At 40.6% G+C, this 24,269-nt stretch overlaps 1 protein-coding gene and 1 pseudogene across 2 annotated transcripts; one reads left to right on the forward strand and one right to left on the reverse strand.

Annotated features, from left to right (window-relative positions):
* Positions 1–100: 100 nt before the first annotated feature.
* Positions 101–14,745, forward strand: CHMP5 (charged multivesicular body protein 5). Of its 2 annotated transcripts, XM_032860370.1 has the most exons (8): positions 101–270; positions 1,020–1,124; positions 2,483–2,529; positions 5,177–5,270; positions 5,398–5,469; positions 9,347–9,455; positions 11,782–11,894; positions 14,043–14,745. In XM_032860370.1, exons 1-8 carry the CDS (start codon positions 202–204, stop codon positions 14,091–14,093), a joined length of 660 nt encoding a protein of 219 aa, XP_032716261.1. In that variant the 5' UTR covers positions 101–201; the 3' UTR covers positions 14,094–14,745. The 2 variants fall into 2 exon arrangements, with proteins under 2 accessions (XP_032716261.1, XP_032716262.1); XM_032860371.1 differs by lacking the exons at positions 101–270; positions 1,020–1,124 and adding an exon at positions 2,340–2,400.
* LOC116869586 lies at positions 3,619–3,789 on the reverse strand (annotated as a pseudogene).
* Positions 14,746–24,269: the final 9,524 nt, after the last annotated feature.

Raw genomic sequence — 24,269 nt, forward strand, 5'->3', positions numbered from 1 at the left:
CTGTCCGCCAGCTCCAACCTCCCCGAGCTCTCCTTCCCCGGAAGGCCGCGCTGAAAACCCGGAAAAAGAGTCGGGAAACGCCAATAAGCACATTGCGCTTGCGCAGGGGGGGGGGCCGGAAGTCAAGGAGGAGGCGGAGGTGATTCTGCTTCCGTTTCTAGTTTTGCTCCAGTGTTTAGGTTTTCTTCGTGGCCGCCCAAGATGAATCGATTCTTCGGGAAAGCGAAACCCAAGGCTCCGCCGCCCAGCCTGACTGACTGCATTGGCACGGTGGGCACTTGACCACACATAACTAGACCCAGGGACTCTGACACTCCCGACCCCGCCCACCCTCGGTTCCAAGCTCCTACTCGTCCATTCCATTCTCGGTTCCGGACACCTCGGCCCTCTCCACCTTATCTTCGTTCCTGTTACCCAGGTCATTCCTGACGCCACAAACCAGGAACCCCCTAACCCTGCTTGCACCCAACCCCCTCTGAGGTCCGCTGCCGTGTTTACTCGCTTTTTCCTTCTGCCCCAACCAGCCATAGGCCCACATCGTTTCCATTTCGTCCAGCCCGACCCCTTCCCCCCATTTGTCCTTCATCCCTCGCCCAGATCAGGATCCTCAACTTGATATCCTAGGTCAACGTATAGATACCCTAATCCTGGATCTCAGTAACAGGAAACTCAGGACTCTGGCCCCTCACATTAAGCCACCACCCTTTATTTAAGTGAACAGCAATAGATTTACAGGCCTAGCCCATTTGACACACCTGGTTGAGTCCCCAGCCTGACTAGTCTCTGATTGTAGAAGAATGGCACCTCAGCCCAGTGGTTCCTGAATTCTTTTCTGCTCAAGCACACTTGAAAGGGGCCCTAGAATATGAGAATCTGAGGAGTGGAGTATAGTTTATAAAGCCTCTCCGTGTTTCTAACTAGTAATCTCCCCCTGGTTGGGAACCACCTTCCCATCCTTCTTTCCTCTCCTGCCCCTTCTCATCTAAGTGTATTGTCCTAACTACTTCTGTTTCCTCAAGGTGGACAGCAGGGCAGAATCCATTGACAAGAAGATTTCTCGACTGGATGCTGAGCTTGTGAAGTATAAGGATCAGATCAAGAAGATGAGAGAGGGTCCTGCCAAGGTAAGGTAGGCGGCAGCTGCAGAAGTTGCTGCAGTAGCCTAATTTGAGCACCTCTGGAAGTAAGGCCCACTGGTAGTCTGGTAAGGAGAAAACATGTGAAGGTGTATCCTTCAAGGAGGAGGGTTTGCATCTTGATATGAGAGGAAGACTGGGGTTTAGTCTGGTGGAGAGAATTTGCTAACAGTTGGTCCAGAAGCGTGTACAGGGAATTAATACATTCTACTGAGAAGGTGGCAATCTCAGAACAGTGTGTTGCCAGGCTGGGCGGGTATAATAGGCTGGTTAAGGAATGGCGTGCTGGGAAAATTACTGAACTAGGCTTCTGGAGACCAGTGTTTTATTAATAACACCATCACTATCTACTAGCTGTAGCTATCATAAATCACTTAATACCTTATTTCCCTCTTCTATTAGGTAGAAACAGAGATTACCATACTTAAGTGCATGGACTGTGAATATAGAACTACCTTCTTTTTTCCCCCCATTTCTGTAATTTATTAACTATTTGAGCTAGGTTACTTAGTGTCACTGAACCTCAATTTCCCTATCTGTAAAATGGGGATAACACCTACTTTATAATGTGAAGATTAAATGAGGTAATTCATGTGACCCACTTAGCACTGTGTCTGGTACATAGAAACATTCATAAATAATAAATGCTTGATATTATTATCATTTGTGAGATAATATCTGCTTTTCCTTCTTCACTGGAGGAGACAAATAAAATGATTTATGAAACAGTATAGGAAGGGAAGTGACAAGAGGCTTTTTTCAGCCATCTTAGTTGGATGGAATGAAGAGTGACCAGAGGCAGGAAAGCTCATCTAGACTTGAGATGAAAGCCTAAACCATGGTGGCAGTCAGGAAAATGACAGGAAAATCAGTTTGCAGGTGAGTTCTGAAAATCAGTAACAAGAATGCTGCATGAAGAGACAGAGGAAATACAAGGTTGATATAAAGCTTCTTAACCTAGAAAAGGGAAAGATTGGTGGGACCATTGTTAATATTGGTGAGAGCAGGTTGAGGATTTGGGGCATGTTGCGTTTGAGTGGATAGTAAGATGTCCAAGTTGAGAATCTCCCTAAGGCAACTGGATGTACAAATAGGCAGTATTAGGGGTCACCATGGAGCAACTATGCACAAAAGGGAGTGCAGTTCAGTACCCTGAGATGTAGGATCCAAAGACAGATGAGTTGAGGCTTAAAGACTGTGCTTGGGAGGTGAAGAAGAGTCCAGGAGCTATTCTGTCTACGACTTTGAAGAAGAAAGTAGATATGTAAGTCCAAGGATATGGGAGATTTCTTTTACTATATGTGTGTTTTCTACTTCCTTTAATTAAAATCTGTTTTTCTCCCCAGAATATGGTCAAACAGAAAGCCTTGAGGGTTTTAAAGCAAAAGCGGATGTAAGTTATAAGTGTGACGTCCTTTCCTCTAGCAGGTTTAACTAAAAGGGAAATGGTCTTTTATTCTTCAGTTTTTCATACTATTTTATAAGCATTCTTGATTTAGTTGCAAATTTCATTTATATATCTGGTGAGCTGGGTTTTTCTCCCCCTGCATGTTCAGCACTATTTGTTGCAGCACTGTCTGTCTAACCAGAACTTTTTGCTATGATAAAGATGTTCGGTATCTACGCTGTTCAGTACAGTAGCTCTTAGCCACGTGTGGTCTTGAGCACTTGAAAAGGGTTTAATATATACTTTAAGTAGCCATATGTGGCTAGTGGCTTCTGTATTAAACCGCCCAGATCTATAGGGTTCTTCCATTATTTATTTAATTTCAGTAAGCCTTTTTGTTTGTCTGTAAAATTGAGAATCCTGAATACTTGTTCCCTCCCAACCAGAACAGATTTAAGGGTCCTTAATTTATTTTAGGTGACTATGTCTCAGTGTTTGAGCAGAAGTCAAGTAGCATCTTTGGTGCTTACCCCTGTAAGCTGATGAGACCTTCTGCCAGGTTTGCAGAGGTCAGATGTAAGCAGCTTATAAGGAGCCAGAAAGGTTGTTGATATCTCTATTTTTATTTATATTTTATTTTAAGATTTTATTTATTTGACAGTCAGAGATCACAAGTAGGCAGAGAGGCAGGCGGAGCAGGGGTGGGAAGCAGGCTCCCTGCTGAGCAGAAAGCCTGATGTGGGACTCAATCCCAGGACCCCAGGATCATGACCCAAGCTGAAGGCAGAGGCTTTAACCCACTGAGCCACCCAGGTGCCCCTATTTTTATTTTTAAAATGCGTTTTTAGGGGCGTCTGGGTGGCTCAGTGGGTTAAGCCGCTGCCTTCGGCTCAGGTCATGATCTCAGGGTCCTGGGATGGAGTCCCGCATCGGGCTCTCTGCTCAGCAGGGAGCCTGCTTCCCTCTCTCTCTCTCTCTCTCTCTCTCTCTGCCTGCCTCTCTGTCTACTTGTGATCTCTCTCTGTCAAATAAATAAATAAAATATTTTAAAAAAATAAAAAAAATAAAATGCGTTTTTATCAGATAACCACCTTCCTCCTTCTAAATTAGACAAAATTGGAAAAAGAAATTGATAATGGTGAGAGTATGGTAAAACTGTTCTTCTTATTAGGTGGCACTGCAATATTTAAGTAACTTTTTTTCAATTAGCAATAATCGCGCCTCGGATAAACCTCATTGGCTACGATACTGCCACTGCGCAAAGCTTAAGTAACTTTTTTTAACAAAAGGAATGTATATTCATCATAGATGCTTGGAAAATACATAAACATGAACAGAAGAAAAGAATATTTACCTAGATTCCTACTACCAGAAATAACCATTTCTTAGTTTCTTTTCTCTGCTTGTGCATGCGTGGAATCTGCATATAGCTTTTTTGAAGAAAAATTGTACTGTGTAAATATAGGTTGTCCCTTTACACTTCACATTATATCGTGAGCATTTCTCTCCTTTTATACATTCTTTGGAAGCTTTAATGGGGTGGTGATAATTCTACACCATTTGCCTGCACTGTGAATTGACCAATTTTCTTCTGGTTGGATAGTTAGATGGTTTCCAAATATTATATAAAGGCCATACTGACATAAGTCTTTTGAGTAGTATCATACTTTGATAAAAAACTTTATTTTATTTTATTTTTTTAAAGAGTTTATTTATTAAAAAAAATAATAAAAAATTAAAAAAAAAGAGTTTATTTATTTATTTGACAGAGATCACAAGCAGGCAGAGAGGCAGGCGGGGGTGGGGGTGGGGGGAACCAGTCTCCCTGCTAAGCAGAGAGCCCAATGCGGGGCTCAATCCCAGGACCCCGGGATCATGACCTGAGCCGAAGGCAGAGGCTTTAACCCACTGAGCCACCCAGGCACCCCTAAAACTTTATTTAAAAAAAAACATTTTGAACACCACGTATTACATCAGGCCAGATGAATTACCTAATTATGGATACAAGATTAATAAAAAATAATACCTATCCTCAAGAACTTCAGTCTACTGGAAAACCGGTTTAGTTATATGTATGAAAAGCCTTAAATCTTGTCTTATCCTGGGGCTCCTGGGTGGTTCATTCAGTTGAGCGTCTGCCTTTGGCTTGGGTCATGATCTCCGGGGTCCTGGGATTGATCCCCTCAACGTGCTCCCTGCTCAGCAAGGGGTTCTGCTTCTCCCTTTCCGTCTGCCTCTGCTCCTGCTTGTGCTCTCTCTCTATCTCTCTGTCTCAAATGAATAAATAAAATCTTTAAAAAAAAATCATCTTACCCTGTGCCCCAAGAATTCCACTTTTGCGGATTGATCATAGGAGATCATTTGAAACATCATTAAGACACAATAAGGTTATATAGTAACATAGATAACAGCAAAGTCTATGATATTAAGTGGAAAATAGTCTCATAATTAAGATACAAAGACAAAAGACTGCCAGGGTACATCAAATGATATTTGTGTTAGAGTGATTACTTTGTTTTTGCTAGTTTTTCTGTGTATTTAATTTTTTTAAGTTTTTTTTTTTAAAGAAAATTCCTTTTTAGTGTTAGAGATACTTTCTTCCTGAGGATTTCTATCTTTCTTACATTTACCATTCTTAATTGATTCTAAAAAGGTATGAGCAGCAGCGGGACAATCTTGCCCAACAGTCATTTAACATGGAACAAGCCAATTACACCATCCAGTCATTGAAGGACACCAAGACCACGGTATTTCCATAGCACCTTTTCCCATGATTTTATTTTCTTACTCTTCTGTTTTTTCCCACAGTATTTAAAAGACAATTTCACCAACATGGCTTCTGAAGACATTGTATTCTCTTTTATCTTTTTTTAGGTTGATGCTATGAAACTGGGAGTAAAGGAAATGAAGAAAGCATACAAGCAAGTAAAAATCGACCAGATTGAGGTGAGTTATATACTGGTTTCTGCAAGAATGTACACGAGTTTGGAAAGAGTTTAAATGAATGTGTATGTGATGTAAACAACACAGAAGACTATTTGAATCTTGGGCTTGCCATTTACTAATAGAGTGACTTTGGGAAAGGGTACCAAATGTCTCTCTTTCCTTGTTAACACAAGGATCCTAATGCCACATATGGTTATTATGAGGATGAAATAAATGAGCTGGTGTCTCTATGCACACAATACCTGGCAAGTAATAGACACTCAGTAAATAAGCTACCAGTTTCCCATTACTTCTAACTCACTTAATGATTTTGAGTCTGTTTCCTCAATTGTAAAGTAGTGATGTTGCTACCCATCCCCCAGGATTGTCACGTGTATTAAATTGAAGATGTATATGTCAGGTGTTTGACACAGTTCCTGGAGCAGAGCTAGTTCCCTTTTCTAGTAATTCTCTTTAGATATTTAATAATAACGCCATTAGGTTCTTAAAATTAACATGTCTTTTTAGATCATGCTTTACCTGGGAGATGAGCCTGATGCACTTAGCTCCTCACCTCTGTCAGGTGAACAGCCTAGATGGCAGGCAGGGATAGCAGAGGGAGTGAGCAGGACTGATCAGAGGAAAGAGGCCCTTCTGCCAGAATGGTGGTGGTCTTTACTTTACCACCCCACTCCAGTAAAGTGTCTCTTTCTATGAGGGGAGGGACTTAATTTTGTTCACTGTCATGCCTTGAACAATGCCTGACCATAGTTGGTGCTCAGAAAGTTTTTGATGGATGATGAACAAATGAACAAGAGACTATTAAAGGAGCTAAAGCAGTCCTACCTGATTCAAGCTGTATTTGTTGATTATTTACTATCTTCCTGGCATTTTACTGCCTCTGAAGAGGTAGTCTCCAAGAGTGCAGATCTAGAAGTGAGGGCATTCCTCCCGTCTTACTTTTTTCAAGCACCCTGCCTTGGACTGCCCATGGCTGTCTTTATCTAATCCTCCACAAGTCTCTGCTTACACGGAGTTAAGCTCAGTGACATGTTCCAAGTACATTTGTCTTATTTGTACAATACTATTTAATAATATAATGAAACTGAATTTTGTTTTCTGTTTACATGGTTTCTTATGTTTTAATTAGAGCTATTTAATGTCAACAAGATAGAAATTATGGTCTTTATGGGGTTTTTGTACATCTCTCCATCTTTTATCTGTAGTTGTCTGTCTGGTTCACTATCTAATTATCCTTTTCCTGTCTCCTCGTAGATTTGCCCATATGGCAGGTAGAGAGCTCCTATCTCTCCCTTTTGGCCTGTGTGTCTGTCTTTGTGTGTTGTCGGATGGGCTATCCCTTTTGAATTTCATTTGTTTTCCTAAAATACGTTATAAAACATTTTCATTGTTTTGTAATTCTCATGTTTTTGGATTTTGCCCATGTTCTCTGTTTCTAGCCTCCCTGTTTTTCAGTTTCTGCACATCAAGTCTATTGCTTGTATTTGTTTGTACTACTTTTGTGTTACTTATCTATTACTGAACCTGTTAATTCTTTGTGTGATAATGGTGTGTGTGTGTGTGTGTATCTTTCACAGAGTCTGTTGTGAGGAATCCTGTCCACAAGGATACTTGTCCTGATGTGTGATAGCATGGCAGAAACTGACTTGATTAGCTTACTCTGTGTTTTCACTTTTGTGTGGTTTTGTTTTAGCCGGTGCTTCTCTATACAGCAGAATGTCACATGCATACAGTGTGGTAGTTTGGCACTTGAAAACACAGAAAAGCGTATTGTTTCCTTTTTCTTAAGTGTTTTTCATTTTATTTTCTGTCTTGTCTTCTTTAAATGGAAAAACAAACCTCCAATTTGGGGGCCAGGAGGAGTTCTCAGATGTTTTGCATTGCTCTAAATATTCTGAAGGATAAAGGGTGCCTATTTGGACTTTCTGCATTATCAACACTAGTCTGTTCCCTTTATGTGGAAATTTAAGTTTATGACAAGCACATTATTACGCTGCATATCCTTTTTTTTTTTTAAGATTTTATTTGTTTATTTATTTATTTGAGAGAGAGAGTGTGAGCAAGAGAGCATGAAAGAGAGCACAAGCGAGGGGGAACTGCAGAGAGAGAGGGAGAAGCAGACTCCCCGCTGAGCAGGGAGCCCTACATGGGGCTCGATCCCAGGACTCCAGGATCATGACCTGAGCTGAAGGCAGATGCTTAATCAACTGAGCCACCCAGGCGCTCCTCTCTGCATATCTTTAATACAATGGAAGATATGTAGTATTAAGTGCTTATGTTTTACATGTATTACTGCAGTAAAGCCTTACAGAACCCTCTGAGGTATGCCTATTAGTAATCTCATTTTACAGATGAGAAAACTATGGCTTAGATACTTTATTTCTCATTAAGTAAGGCAAAATTTGAGCTTTTATATGACTGATTCCAGAGTCTGTGCTCCTAACCATTATATTAGCTGCCCTATGTTATGTTGTAGCACTTCTCCGATTGGTTTTACATTATTTTTGGCCTTGTAGTCTTCCAGTTAATCATGGGTAGATCATTCACAGATGACTTATGCTCTCAGTCATTTATTTTCACCATCCTGGTTTCTGATATCAAGCCTGTCCTGATCCCATTTCTGTTTCTCCAACTAGGGTGGGCCTAGGCCTAGTAGAACTTTTAGTACCACCCCGTTGTTTCCACTACTGTATTTTTCGCCTGTACAGTGTAGTCAGTCTTTAACTGACTTGAGATTAATTTGCTTGTCTCTATTACCTGCTTTTCTCCATAAACTGGGAACATGTTGATAGTGTAGATGTTGCTGGAGTTAACGTACTAGGTAAAGTTTCTGTAGTGACAGAGTGCTGACATGCATCTGTTCTTGCAATAAGACTTTGGATTTCCATGAGGCACCTTAAATTCAAATGCAAGATCACCAATTTAATTATTTTTCTTAAGTTTATTTATGTTTTTGTAGTAATCTCTATACCTAGTTCAGATACCTGAGTGGTGTTCAAACCCAAACCCCAAGATAAAAGACCCACATGCTCTTTGAGCCAGCCAGGTCCCCCAGTTTAATTCTTTTTTATTTTTGGGTTTACGTTTTATTACCAAAAAGGAGGATTATTACCAAAAAGGGGTGCCTGGGTGGCTCAGTGGGTTAAGCCTCTGCCTTCAGCTCAGGTCGTGGTCTCAGGGTCCTGGGGTCAAGCCCTGCATCAGGTTCAAAACTCGGCGGGGAGCCTGCTTCCCCCTCTCTCTCTGCCTGCCTCTCTGCCTACTTGTGATCTCTCTCTCTGTGTCAAATATATAAATAAAAAATTTTTAAAAAGTTTTATGTGGATCATTGGCATTCACAGTTATTGTTAGGGGAATCTTCAGTTTTATGATTTTTTATATAGAGCTTTTATTAAGCTCTCGTATACTTTTAATTGGAAAGGACTTTCAGGAGTTACTGTGACCCATCCTTTAGAGGAACACGTGCTCCATTGTTGACTAAAAAGAATCAGTAGGCAAGGACTGGAGTAAGGGAAGGGAAGTAACAATTATTAAGAACTGATATGTACTCAGCATTTTATGGACGTTATCTTTTTAAAAATTATTTGTTTCTAAGATTCAGAGGAAAGAATAGGGTGGAAGGATAGTTAGAGGAAAATAATAAGAAATGAACAGAAGGGGGCGCCTGGGTGGCTCAGTCAGTTAAGCATCTGCTTTCCGCTCAGGTCATGGTCCCAGGGTCCTGGGATTGAGCCCCACATCGGGTTCCCTGCTTAGCAGGGAGTCTGCTTCTCCCTCTCACTCTCCCTCTGTGCTTTCTCTCTCTTAAAGAAATAAATAAAATCTTTAAAAAAAAGAAAAAGAAATGAATGAAAGCTGTCATATGTATTTCTATAAGGATTTACAAGACCAGCTAGAAGACATGATGGAAGATGCCAATGAAATCCAAGAAGCACTGAGCCGTAGTTATGGCACCCCAGAATTAGATGAAGATGACCTGGAAGCAGGTATGTTATGGGAAAAGCAATTAGGGGGGAAAAAAGTTTCAGAGTCTGAAAGGGACCTTTTCCCAAATGCTAGAGAAAATTCCTGTGATGGTTCTGTGAGAGTTAGTTTATCGCACAGTCTCTGGGCAAAGAATTTGGGAGGCAGGCCTGTCAGATTTGCGTGCCTCACCAGCAACTCCAGGAAGAAAAAGCTACAGAGGTAGGGCGGGGCAAAGGTCTCTGCTGACCTGGTTCTTGATATCTAAAGACTGCCTTTCCCTGCCATTTTTCTTTGGATTTTATTCTCCCTCTTATTAGAGTCCTCTCCCTTAGAACAGCAATGCAGATCAAGAAATAGTCACAGGCAAATACTTAGTGTGCATCTACCGAATGCTAGTTACTATGTTAGGTGCTAGGGGTTTAACATTGAAGAAAGCAGATATGATCCCTGCATTCATGAAGCTTCTCTAGCCAAGGGTAAGAAACTGTTTGTTTCAAGTAATTCATAGCAAGAACACAAACTATTGGGAAGGAGAATTATGGGGGTACTGTGGAGCACATACCTGGGGAATTTAACCTGGTTGGGAGTGGAGACAGTCATGGTCCTGAGGATGAGTAGGGATTAGCAGGAAAAAAATGGGAGGCGTTGTTGAGTGGCCTCAGGGAGAGGAATCTTTACCCGGAGAAAACAAAAACACTGATTTGAAAAAATCCATACACCCCTATGTCTACAGCAGCATTATTTTTAATAGCCAAGACATGGAAATAGTAAGTGAAAATAAGTGAAATAAGTCCGACAGAGAAAGACAAATACGAGTTCACTTATATGTGGAATTTAAGAAACAAAGAAACAGACTCTTAACTATAGAGAACAAAGTGCTAGAGGGGCAGGTGGGGGGATAGGAGAAATAGGTGAAGGGGATTAAGAGTACACTTACCCGTGATGAGCACTGAGTACTACACTGAGTAATGTGTAGAATTGTTGAATCACTATATTGTATACCTGAAACTAATGTAACAGTTAATTATACTGGAATTTAAAAAGTAATTAAAAATCTAAAAAAATGATAGTGGTTAAGACTAAGGTGGTAATAGCAGAAACAGAAAAGTGAATGTGGAAGGTGGGTGAGGTCAAGGATGTATGTCCGTGTCTAGCATGAGTAACTAGGTAGATGGCAAAAGCACCTCACACTGGATTTTCTGTCACATGAGTCCCATGTCTCGTTCTCCTCCTGCTCCTCTTCCTTCTTCTTTTCCTTTTCCTCCTCCTCCTCCTCCTCCTCTCTCTCCCCCCTCGCTCACCCACCCCATTCCTTCTCTTCCCCAATTCTGTTTTTGCAGTAATTTTTTTTCCCCATTGATTTCTTTATTTCCCAGCCTGAGTTTGCCCTGACGAATCTCTGTCTGGTATTGTCATTCCTCTTGGTCACTTCCAACTCACTTTACTATAGATGTGTTTTTCTTTCTTTTTTTTTTTTTTAAGATTTTATTTATTTATTTGACACACAGAGATCGCAGTAGGCAGAGAGATAAGCAGGGGGGCAGGTTGCCAAGGAAGCGGGCTCCGTGCTGAGCAGAAAGCCTGATGCGGGGCTCAATCCCAGGACCCCGGGATCATGACCCAAGCCGAAGGCAAAGGCTTTAACCCACTGAGCCACCCAGGCGCCCCTACTGTAGACGTGTTTTTAAAGCCTGATTTCATATGATGGTTATCAGTAGACAACAATCTCTTGCCTCCTTTCACTGCCTCCTTCAAGTTCATCGATAAATGAGAGAGAATTTTGTATATTTGTTATTGTCCAGATGTTCTAATTTGAATTGGCCAAGTGATAGCTATAGAATCTTCTCATGAAGACTAGGGCCTTTAAACCTGTGGGGAATGGTTGTTTTGTTTGTTTTATTTTGATTTTTGTTTCTCATAGATTTTACCATATCAGTTCCCTTGAAAGTTTCTTATAATGGTCATCTTTTATTTTTTATTTATTTATTTTTATTATTATTTTTTAAAAGATTTTATTTATTTATTTGACAGACAGAGATCATAAGCAGGCACAGAGGCAGGCAGAGAGAAAGGAAGGGAAACAGGCTCCCCGCTGAGCAGAGAGCCGGATGCTGGGCTCGATCCCAGGACCCTGGTATCATGACCTGAGCCAAAGGCAGAGGCTTTAACCCACTGAGCCACCCAGGCACCCCAGTCATCTTTTATTTTGAAAATAGAAATTAATAATCCTTTTCCCTTTGTTTTGAAATTTTTGTCTTATAGCAAATAATTTGGCTAACTTTCTTAACATTAGCTGCCAGTTTTCTTGTGTAAATATTACTGAAATGTTGACTATTTCAATCTCAGAGTTGGATGCCCTGGGTGATGAGCTTCTGGCCGATGAAGACAGCTCTTACTTGGATGAAGCAGCTTCTGCACCTGCAATTCCAGAAGGCGTTCCCACTGACACAAAGAATAAGGTGAAAGCTTTTTCTCTTTCCGTTAGCTCTGCAAAAAGGTAAAGGTTTTATGCTTGGTCACCAGTCTGGGAATCTGCAAGGTAGTCTTAAGTTAGAACTAGGAAAGACTGTCTCAGTCATTATTTTGGGACCTTTTGCATTAAACTGCAGACAGGCTGTGTACATTGTGTCACTGAGGCCCAGGAGTGTTTTTATACATTAACAATTTGTATAATCAACATAATTACCCTTGTGAGTTTGCACTGGGTTCTATTTATAGGTTTTAGACAGCGTTTCCTGGAAGAATATCACTAACACATGAACCATACTAGGCAACGGCAAGGAGAGTCTGTCCTCCATACACACTGCTTAGTTGCAGGGTGAAATTTTTAAATGAGGATTAAGAATTTAAATATAAAACTTAATGTAGAAAGATTCTTATTTAACAAGGTAAAGAATCAGGACACCGGAGTTTAAGTCTCAGCCCCATGACTAACTGACTGTGAGGCCTCGCCAAATCACTGTTTTGAATTCTTCTGTTCCTTGTATCTCTAAAATGCAGATAATTATAATAATCTCACATAACTGTTGTATAGACCCAAGTTAGACCTTATAATTAAAAGGACTTGGCGAACTGAAAGCCCTGTCCAAAGCTGCATGGTTGTCATTATTATAAACAGATAAAATTTTGTTACTTATGAAATCCTGTTCATTCCATCTTAGTTCCTGGTATAAATGTCATTTTTTTTCTATTGCCATTTGTCCTGTGTTTGCATTATCTCCCAGCATCTACACTGAATGTACAGAATCCTTGAGTGAGAGCCAGTCTCCTCAGCTCTGCCTTTATTCACTATATGACTTGGAGGAAAAAAAAAAAAAAAAAAAAAAATATATATATATATATATGTATGTATGTGTTATATATATATTTATTTATTTGAAAGAGAAAGCGGGGTTGCGGGGTGCGGAGGTGTGGGCAGTGCAGAGAGAGAGAGTATCCCGAAGCAGACTCCCCCTCAGCACAGACCCGGACAACCCTGAGATCATGATATGAGCCGAAACCAGAAGTCAGATGCTCAGCCTCTAACTGAGCCACCCAGGGGTCTTGACTTGGAGCAAATTAGAAATTCTTGTTTTCTGTCTGAACCTCATCAGTTTTTCCCACCTATGAAATGTGCGGAGCAAAAGGTAGAGAGTAGGTAGTTTCTCAGGTCCCTTGTAGCTAATTTCTATGAATGTGCATCTTCTCCTGCTGTACTCCTCCCTTCTTGAGTCTAGAGTAATCTTACCTTTCTCTACTACCCATTCTACCCCACCCCACCCCACCCCACCCCTGCCTCTGACATTTCAAGGTTCCAGGAGCATAGGTTGCTTTTTCTCAACATATCTGAAATAATTTTTGTTAATGCTACCTACCACAACTCAACCTTTTCAATCATTTATATTTCCATCTTCTATTTGTCACAGGTTCCTGAGTTAAATGTGCTGTTGAGATGTGATTTCTTAATTGATAGTGGTATCACTGCCTGTTAAGTTTGTAGTAAAGTACGATATGGAAGTAACTGCCTGTCCTAGGGCACTGCTCCTTTAAAGATTGGGACAGCTACAAAAGGTAGTGCTTCACTTTAAGAATCAGAGTGAAAACGGGAATCTGGAGGCAGGGACTAACTCCTCAGCCTTTCCTCCTAGACCTTCCCAGCCCCCACTTCCCCTTCCTAGGTTTACTTTTTTTTTTTAAGATTTTATTTATTTGAGGGAGAGACAGTGAGAGAACACAAGCAGGGGAGCAGCAGGCAGAGGGAGAGGGAGAAGCAGGCTTCCTGCTGAGCAAGGAGCTGGATGCAGGGCCTGGGATCATGACCTGAGCCAAAGGCAAATGCTTAACCAACTGAGCCACCCAGTTGCCCCGCCTTGGTTTACTCATAAGTCTATTTCTCTCTCATTCTTCCTTTACCCTGCAAATAACCACCCATTTTGAGCTTGTCCAGTCTTTCCTTGGTTTAATACTTCCCCCTTTACCTTTCATGAAAATGCTTTTTCATCTTCTTAGGGGTATTTTGGTGTTCATTGGTTAAACACTCAGAAAAGAGTTTTGACTACTAAATATTCGTAATCATCTGCTTTATCAGTTGAAAAACAGTGGTACTGAACATTGCTTTCTTTTCACAGGATGGAGTCCTGGTGGATGAATTTGGATTGCCACAGATCCCTGCTTCATAGACTTGCATTATTCAAGTACATCGTGTAAAATAAACACATATTGTGGGACTAGGAAATATTTATCTTTCCAAATTTACCATAACAGATTTAGGTTTCTTTCCTTTCTTCAAAGGAAAGTTTAATTACATTATTCTCATTGTTTTCCGTTAAAAGATTCATTGTTTGGGGATGCTTTCTTCATACTAAAATTTTATTTCCTTTCTCTTATGAAAGACTAACTTACTTAAAAGTATCAGTGACTATGTATGACTTGTTTTCATTTATTAATAATAATTTGAAATAAAACCAAGGAAAGGGAATCTTTAAATCCTGCGATAGTGTAACTCCACAATCTCAAACTGACCTTACAAATTGATAAGACAAAGATGAGATTATTGGGATGGTTCATACTATGATTCAAAACCATTTTCTATTGTGGTATTATAGGTTGGTTAAAGTGATAGCCTTTTTTGATGGGTTTTGTTGTGTCTTGTGAGTAAATCATTACTATGTCTGATATTGGAATGGAATTATCACTACTGTATCATGAGTAGATATTTTGATTCTGTGGTTCCCTTAGTATTACAGCCTGACTTGTAATCAATAATGACTATTTCTTGATATTTAATGTATAGGACATTTATTTATACTCAATAAATATTTTTCAAAAGGATATAATTTTAATAATATCACTTCAGCCTAAAACCTCTAGAAAAAAACTTAACATAGTTTTAATGTTGATTCACCTAAAAACTCCACTATAGTAATCAAGTTTAAGTGTTAGCATCAGAGGAAGGAACAAAGAACAATCCAGGCCTGGGCCCTGATCTATCATCTAATAACTTCTAAGCAGCCTACACACTTCGTTAAACTTCTTTTTCCTTATTAGTACAATCATGTTTACCTCAGAAGGCTTTTATGAGGAATAATTGAGGTAATGGTCATGAGTACAGTTGACCCTTAAATAACACAGGTTTGAACACAATCCACTTCTACATGGGTTTTTTACAGTACAGGATTGTAAATGTATTTTCTCTTCTTTGTGATTTTCTTAATAACATATTCTTTTCTGTAGCTTACTTTATTATAAGAATACAGTGTATAATACGTATATAAAATGTGTTAGTTGTTTATGTTATTAGTAAGGCTTTTGGTCAACAGTAGGCTATTAGTAGTTAAGTTTGGGGGGAGTTGAAAGTTATTTGCAGATTTTCAACTGTGCCCTATTCCCCACGTTGTTCGTGTGTTAACTGTACTTTGCAACTTGCTATTCTCATATGTGGGCTATTAACAACAACAAAAAAATAGGAGCTTCATTCTTTTCTTGGAAGTTTCCAGAAGTGCTACAGCCAGTCCAAACTCCTGCCCAATTTCAGGGTCTTTAATGATCCATTAGCGGGAACTAATCTCACCCTCACAAGAAACCTTCCAGTGGGATCAAACATTGTGATCAAACATCATTAACTTCTTGAAACCTTCCTTGGCTTCTCTACAGTTTCTCACTCAGCTCTTTAAATATTTCTTCCACTATAGTTTCAATCTTGGATTTGAGATATATCAAAAGATATATCCTTGAAATGTATCACACCCAAGATTTTAAATATTACCTGTACCTAAGGACTCAAAATAACTGTCACTAGCCTAGACCTCTTTTTTTATTCTTATTTTCAGTCCTGGGCCTTACTAATTAAATGTCCCACCATTATCTAAAATCTGACATCCAGAGGTGCCTTGGTGGCTCAGTGGATTAAGCCTCTGCCTTCGGCTCAGGTCATGATCTCAGGGTCCTGGGATTGAGCCCCGCATCAGGCTCTCTGCTCAGCAGGGAGCCTGCTTCCCCCTGTCTCTGCCTGACTCTCTGCCTACTTATGATCTCTCCCTCTGTCAGATAAATAAATAAAATCTTTAAAATTTTTTTTTTAATTCAAAAAAATAAAATCTGACATCCACATTAAGCGTATTATCTTGGGATTCACTCTTAGCAAATATTCCCACTCTATTTCTTATCTTGCTAATGTTATCAGTGTGCCATATATTGCCAGTTTTAATGGGTGATGTATTTAGTCCTCCAACTAGACCTCTTTAGTGCATTGGATACTTGTGAGCAATCATTCTGACAAGATTTCCACTGCCTTGGTTTTTGTTACAATACTCTCTGGTTTTCCTGTTCTTCTATTTTCTCTAAGACTTCTTTCTGAAATCTTCATCTCTCCAAATCCATAATGTTAGTGTTCCACGGGATTCTAACTTTTTTTTTAAAGGATTCTAGTTTTTATCCACCATACTTTCTCTGATCACTGATATTTACTGAGCTCAACTATTCTCTTGGCTTTAACTTCTGACTTTTAAATCTATACTTCTATCCCAGATCTTGCCCAAGTTTCAGGATCCTAGTCACACACAGCTGTTTGCCTAGCAATTATTTGGAGGTTTCTGAAGCCAACAAACACATGACATTCAAATGGCTAAGACAACTATTATCTTTCCCTCAGATCTGAATCTCCTCCTCCAGTATTCCCTATCTCAGCTAATGGAACCATTATTCTCCATCATTCAAAACAGAAAGCTCTTGAGTTATCCTTGATGCCTGTATTTTGCCCCACCCTACACATTCAATTAATCATCAAACCCTGCTTTTAACCCTAAGTGTCTTTTGGAATTAATGACTTGCTTTCTCTTCATGCATAGTCTCACTTCTTTGAGCCCATACATCACATACAGCTACATTTATCTTTTTAAAATACAAATCTGACCTAGTCACTCCTTAAAGTTTTTTATGGTTCCCTGACACCTCTAGCAAGACACACAAAGCTTCCTGCGACTTGGCCCCTACCTCCCTGTAATAGTTTATTGCTTAGCCTTTTCAGAACAAGATTCTCTGGGGTGCCTGGCTGGCTCAGTTGGTAAAGCATGTGACTCTTGATCCTGGGGTTGTAAGTTTGAGCCCATGTTTGATGTAGGGATTACTTAAAAAAAAAAAAAAAAAAAAAAAACTTAAAAAAACAAACATAATAGGCATCTGGGTGGCTCAATATGTTGGGCATCGGACTCCTGGTTCAGCTCAGTTCATGAGCTCAGGGTCTGGGGACTGAGCCCCACATTGGGCTCCATGCTCAGTGGGAGTCTGCCTGGGTGTTCTCTCCCTCTACCACTCCCTATTCATTCTCTCTCTCCCTTCTCTCTCTCATATGAACAAATCTTTAAAAAAAATACATTCACTTTTTTAAGATGGAGATATTTTCTTTTTAATTTTTTATTTATTCATTTAAGGAATCTCTACACCCAGTGTGGGGCTCAAATTTATGACACTGAGATCAGGAGTGACATGCTCTTCTGCCTGAGCCAGCCAGGTGCCCCAACATTCTCTTTTCTTTTACAGAACTGCTTCCCCAATATAACCACGTGATTATTGCAAAAATACCAATTAGAGTAACCCGACCCTTAATCTTCCAGGCTGTGAGAGTGGGCTTGTGACCCAGCTGTGCCTGTTGGAAGTTCTTCCCTTGAATTTTCTAAATGGAAACCTAAGGGAAATAACTTTCTTCCCCTCCCCCCCCCAAATTCTTTGTCAGTATGAGAAGCTTAAGATATTGAGGCCAGAGAGGAGACAAGATGAGAGGCCAAAGGAAAGAATCCTCATGGCACTAAGGCCTGACTTCTGATCCTAGAGATTCCCAGAAGACTTCAAGTCTTGGCAACTCTTCCTTTAATTATGTGAACCCTCTGAGAATTCTGCTAGCACACCCCTTCTTCTGCTTAAACTAGTTGGAGTTGGGTTCCTGTCACCTGCTAATAAAGGTCCGCAAAATTTCTCTGCAGCCTCTCTCTGTGCTATGTCCCACTTTTCATTGTTATGCTGTACTAATAGCTTCCAGTTCCCCCACTTCCATCATAAAGTCATAATTCCCTGCCTCTAACCATATCTTTCCCTGGAGATTCCTTAACACCTTTATCATTCTGCTAATTCTTGCTGTACTTGGAAAAGACCAAAAGCCAGGCCTTGGTCTGTGTCAGTCTTAGTGAATTTAAGGAAAGTGGAAAAGATGACTCCTGTGATAGAGTCAGTCCCAGACACAGCATAGTCTCTGCTGATCAGTCCTACAGCTGCTACCAGTCAGCATCTCTGAAGCAGAATTGAATGCAAGTAGTCTCCTTAAATTGTAATCTGTCAGCTTTAGCAAGGGTGGAGGAGATTGGAATGATCCTGTAAGAAAGTAAAAGTGTGGCACTTCAGCCTCTATTCATATCCCATAGCTTTCCTTTTATATTTTCTCTCCCCATAGATTCTAGTATAATAGATCTGAATATGGTGTGAGCACTCGGATTTTTAAAAGCTCCCCAGACTGTTTTTATGTGTAGCCGGAAATAAGAACCACTGCCCTAGGATGCCTGATCAGTCTGACTCTGTTTTCATGGACAAGGAGTCTGGGCATGCTGCCATCGTTTTCTGCAAATGGAGAGCTAAGCACTGATTACCCAGAGACTGAGTTGGGACATATTCCCTTCTCTTCTATTTTTAGGGAGAGTTTGTGAAGGATTGGTGTTAATTCTTTAAATATATATGTGGAATTCACTGGTGAAGCCACCTGAGCCTGGGCTTTGGGGGAAGCTTTTTTATTACTAATTAAATCTCTTTACTTGCTATAAGTGTATTCAAATTTTTCTGGGTTTGTTTGTTTTTATTTAGTCCATTTTGGTAGTTTGTGTATTTCTAGGAATTTGTCCACGTCATCTAGGTGATCTAATTTGTTAGCGTAAAGTTGTTCATAGGACCCCCTTATAATTCTTATTTCTTTTTTTTTTTTAAAGATCTTTTATTTATTGAACAGAGAGAGATCACAGGTAGGCAGAGAGGGAGAGAGAGAGAGAGAGGGAGGAGGAAGCAGGCTCCCCGCCTAGCAGAGAGCCCGATGCGGGACTCGATCCCAGGACCCTGAGATCATGACCTGAGCCGAAGGCAGAGGCTTAAGCCACTGAGCCACCCAGGCAGCCCATAATTCTTATTTCTTTAAGGTCAATAATAATGTCCCTTCTTTGATTTCTAATTTTAATAATTTGAGTTTTTCTTTTTCTTGTCAGTCTAGCCAAAAGTAAGTCAATTTTGTTCTCGTTATTTAGTAAACCACTTTGTTTTGTTGATTATTTTCTTTTTTTTTTTTAAGATTTTATTTATTCATTTTATTTATTCATTCATCTCACAGACAGAGATGACAAGTAGGCAGAGAGAGTCAGGCAGAGAGAGAGAGGAGGAAGCAGGCTCCCCGCGGAGCAGAGAGCCCGATGTGGGGCTCGATCCCAGAACACCGGGATCATGACCTGAGCCGAAGGCAGAGGCTTTAACCCACTGAGCCAACCAGGCACCCCTGTTGATTATTTTCTGTTTTTATTTTATTTCTGTTCTGACCTTTATTGTTTCCGTCCTACTTGTTTTGGTTTAGTTTGTTCTTCTTTTTCTACTTTCTTAAGGTAGAAAGTTAAGCTTTTGATATGGCGTGTCCCCACACATGCACAACCTCCCCCACTATAGACATCCCTCATATGTTTGTTACAATCCATGAGTCTACACTGACACTTTAGTATCACCCAAAGTCCATAGTTTACATAGAGTTTACTTTTGGTGTACATTCTATAGATTTTGACAATGTAACTACCATTGTATCATAAAGAATAGTTTCACTGCCCCAAAAATCCTCTGTGCTCTGCCCATTCATCCTTCCCTTCCCACTGAATCCTGGAAGCCACTGAGCTTTTTACTATGTCCATGGTTTGCTTTTTCCACAATGTTATATCATTAGAGTCATATATAATATAGCCTTTTCAGATTGGTTTCTTTCACTTAGTAATATGCATTTATATTTCCTCCATGTGTTATTCATGGCTTGACAGCTCATTTCTTCTTAGTAGCGAATAATATTACAGTGTCTGGACTTTATTTATTTTTATTTGTTTTTTTTTAAGATTTTATTTATTTAATTGACAGAGATCACAAGTAGGCAGAGAGGCAGGCAGAGAGAGAGGAGGAAGCAGGCTCCCTGCTGAGCAGAGAGCCCGACATGGGGCTCGATCCAGGACCCTGAGATCATGACCTGAGCTGAAGGCAGAGGCTCAACCCACTGAGCCACCCAGGCGCCCCTTTTTATTTGTTTTAAGGACTTATTTATTATAGAGGGGTACAGAGGGAGAGGGAGAACGAATCTTAAGTAGACTCCCTGGTGGATGTGGAGCCTGATGATGGGCTCAGTTTCACAACCCTGAGATCATGACCTGAGCTGAAATCAAGAGCTGGGTGCTTAAGCAACTGTGCCACTCAGGCACCTCTGTACTTTTTTTTATTTTTTTTTAAGGTTTAAATAGACTTTTTTTTGCATTTCCTTTTTTTTAATTAACATATAATGTATTATTTGTTTCAAGGTTGCAGGTCTGTGATTCATCAGTCTTACACAATTCACAGCACTCATCGTAGCACATAACCTCCCCAATGTCCATAGCCCAGCCATCCCATCCCTCCCACCTTCCTCCCCTCCAGCAACCCTCAGTTTGTTTCCTGAGATTTAGCGTCTCATATGGTTTGTCGCTCACTCTGGTTTCATCTTGTTTCATTTTTCCCTCCTTCCCCTATGATCCTCTCTCTTATTTCTCAAATTCCTGATATCAGTGAGATCATATGATAATTGTCTTTCTCTGATTAACTTATTTCGCTTAGCATAATACCCTCTAGTTCCATCCACATCATTGCAAATTGCAAGATTTTGTGTTTTTTATAGCAGCATAATATTCCATCGTGTGTATGTGTGTGTGTGTGTGTGTGTGTGTTTTTCACATGTTCTTTATCCATTCATCTGTTGATGGACATCAGAGCTCTTTCCATAGTTTGGCTATTGTGGACATTGCTGCTATAAACATTGTGGTGCATGTACCCCTTTGGATCACTGCATTTGTATCTTTAGGGTAAGTACCCAGTAGAGCAATTGCTGGGTCATAGGTAGCTCTATTTTCAACTTTTTGAGGAAATTCCATACTGTTTTCCAGAGTGGCTACACCAGCTTGCATTCCCACCAACAGCGTAGGAGGGTTCCCCTTTCTCCACATCCTCACCAACACCTTTCATTTCCTGACTTGTTAATTTTAGCCATTCTAACTGGTGTGAGGTGGTATCTCACTGTGGTTTTGATTTGTATTCCTCTGATGCCAAGTGATGTTGAGCAGATGTCTTCTTTGCAGAAATGTCTGTTCATGTCTTCCGCCCATTTCTTGATTGGATTATTTGTTCTTTGGGTGTTGAGTTTTATAAGTTCTTTATAGATTTTGGACACTAGCCCTTTATCTGATATGTCATTTGCAAATATCTTCTCCCATTCTGTCAGTTGTCTTTTGGTTTTGTTGACTGTTTCCTTTGCTATGCAAAAGCTTTTTATGTTGATGAAGTCCCAATAGTTCATTTTTGCCCTTGCTTCCCTTGGTTTAAATAGACTTTATTGGGGCGCCAGGGTGGCTCAATTATTAAGTGGCTGCCTTCAGCTCAAGTCATGATCCCAGGGTCCTGGATCAAGCCCCACATTGGGCTCCCTGCTTGGTGGGAAGCCTGCTTCTTCCTCTCCCGCTCCCTGTGTTCCCTCTCTTGCTGTGTCTCTCTCTGTCAAATAAATAAAAATAAAATCTTAAAAAAAATAGACTTTATTGTTACAAGGAGAGCCCTAACGAGTAGCGCCTTATACACCAATATATGTGGTCTGAGGATGTGACCATGGAGAAATTGAGAGTTCATGATTGCAGAAGAGGTCACTGTAATTGAAAGACATGATCCAGGGATGGCTGGCCAGGAATGCAGTAGATGTGATCAGGAGAGGGCAGGGGTGGTCAGGTCACAGGGTAAGGGACAGGACAGCCCCATTCATTCCCGCTTCTTGTAGCACTCCAGATGTGACCGGACCCAACCTGATGGCAGGAGGAAAAAGGAAGCAGGTAGTGATCCCAATGGCGACATCCATGGTCCCGAGCTCCTCCCGCAGTGGCTTGGAATGGATCTGGGCATGCTGTAGGGGAGCCGCTAGGTGAAGCCTGTGAGGTCCCTCAGCAGCTTCGGTGTAGGCACAGACATGGCCACACGGAATGGCTGCAGACAGTGACCAGCAGTAGTAGTCTAAGGTCGGGAAGCCAAAATGGCCACACTGGCCAGAAATTCTGGCGCCAGGGGAGCCCCTGCACTTGTTTTCCAATGCAAGTATATCATAAGTTTTGGTATATTGTATGATGTACTGTTTGTCTAGGAAAGACAGGATAAATGTTTGCTTCCAGTTTTTATAGGTTTTAAAAAATAATGAGAAGATTCCCTAGTATTCCAGTTATGAATATTGCCATTGTTCCAAATTTATGCTTTTTGCCTGCTCTGTGAAATGATTAGCACCCTTTTAATTTATCCTTTATCAGCTGGCAGATATGAAGATTTGTCAGTAGAGGGCACCAGAGAGATATTACAGGAGGAAAAGCTTTTGTTTCCTGTTTCTAGTGTTTCAGTTAGGCAAGCTTTTGGGCTGTGGGCAGTTTCTCCAGTATTTGGCTCCTGCAACTTACAGGGCTTCTTCAGGACCTGGCCTCTTCAGTTTATGGTGGTGAACAGCCACAAACTTTTCTTGGCACCCTCTCAGGTGGTTTGCAGTAGAGTGCCTCTTCTGAGACACCTCCCCAAGAATGACTTTCCCCTACAGAAATCTACAATGTAGATTTCTGGCAGCTTCTGCTACTGCAGCACCACAGCCACTTCCCTGCCATCTAGTGAGCCAGGACCACATGCTCTCTGACAAGGTCTGCACTTCAGCTCTGGGGTGATCTTCATTAGACAGTTTATCTTAACCATAGAGGTAGTGGCTGTTCCTTATATTGCTAATCCTATTTTATTTGAGTTCTTTTTACTTTTTTATTAGTCAATTCCTTATTTTTTTTTAAGATTTTATTTATTTATTTGACAGAGATTACAAGTAGGCGGAGAGGCAGGCAGAGAGAGAGAGGAGGAAGCAGTTTCCCCTCCAAGCAGAGAGCCCGATGTGAGGTTTGATCCCAGCACTCTGGGATCATGACCTGAGCGTAAGGCAGAGGCTTTAACCCACTGAGCCACGCAGGCACCCCTCGTCAATTCCTTATTACTCCAATTCTCTGTTATAGTTAGTAAGCCTTTAAATAAATAAAATCTTCTCTGTTCAAATGACTGTGTGGTTCCTCTCACCTGATTGGACCCAGACTGATACATCTGGTAATTTTTTTTTAAGATTTTATTTATTTATTTGACAGAGCTCACAAGTAGGCAGAGAGGCAGGCAGAGAGAGAGGAGGAAGCAGGCTCCCCAAGGAGCAGAGAGCCTGATGTGGGGCTTGATCCCAGGACCCTGGGATCATGACCTGAGCTGAAGGCAGAGGCTTAACCCACTGAGCCACCCAGGCACCCCAACATCTGGTAATTTCTAAAGGTGACTGTATGGTTGGTTGGTTGGTTGGTTGGTTGGTTTGGTGAACTGATCTGTCAAAATTAATGATTTATGTTATTTCTTTCATAATGCTATCATAACTTGAAATTATTTAAAATGTATTAATTTGTAAATATTAATTACTTAGTTCTTAATCTCCTCTACTAGACAATCCACTTCACGAGGGTGGGGACCATGTTTATCTTTTTCACCATTCACTTCCAGCACTTAAAGCAATGCCTAGGAGAGTATGCATTAAAATGCATATGAATAAATGAATCTATTTTGTATTTTGGGGGAAGCCTGGACCAGTGAATTAGGTTACAAATACACATGCTTCACGCTTACATGCTGTGCTCTACTTAGCAATGCAATAACAAACTACATACATTCATTTAAAATTTTGTTACTTTTGAGGTGCCTATCTGCCTTTAGCTCAGGTCTCAATCCGGGAGTCCTGGAATCCAGTCTCACATAGGGCTCCCTGGTCAGCAGGAGGCCTACTTCTCCCTCTCCCACTCCCTCTACTTGTGTTCCCTCTCTCGGCATCTGTCAAATAAAATTTTGTTGCTTTTTCTTAAAGATCTTATTTTATTATTTATTTAAGAGAGAGAACATGAGCAGGGGTGAGGAGCAGAGAAAGAGGGAGAATCCCCCCTGAGCAGCGAGCGTGAGGCGAAGGCAGACGCTTAACCAACTTAGCCACCCTTACGCCCCTAAAATTTTACTTTATAAATTAC

This window comes from Lontra canadensis, unplaced genomic scaffold, assembly GCF_010015895.1.
Source record: "Lontra canadensis isolate GAN:19392208 unplaced genomic scaffold, GSC_riverotter_1.0 scaffold19, whole genome shotgun sequence".
NCBI lineage: Eukaryota > Metazoa > Chordata > Mammalia > Carnivora > Mustelidae > Lontra > Lontra canadensis.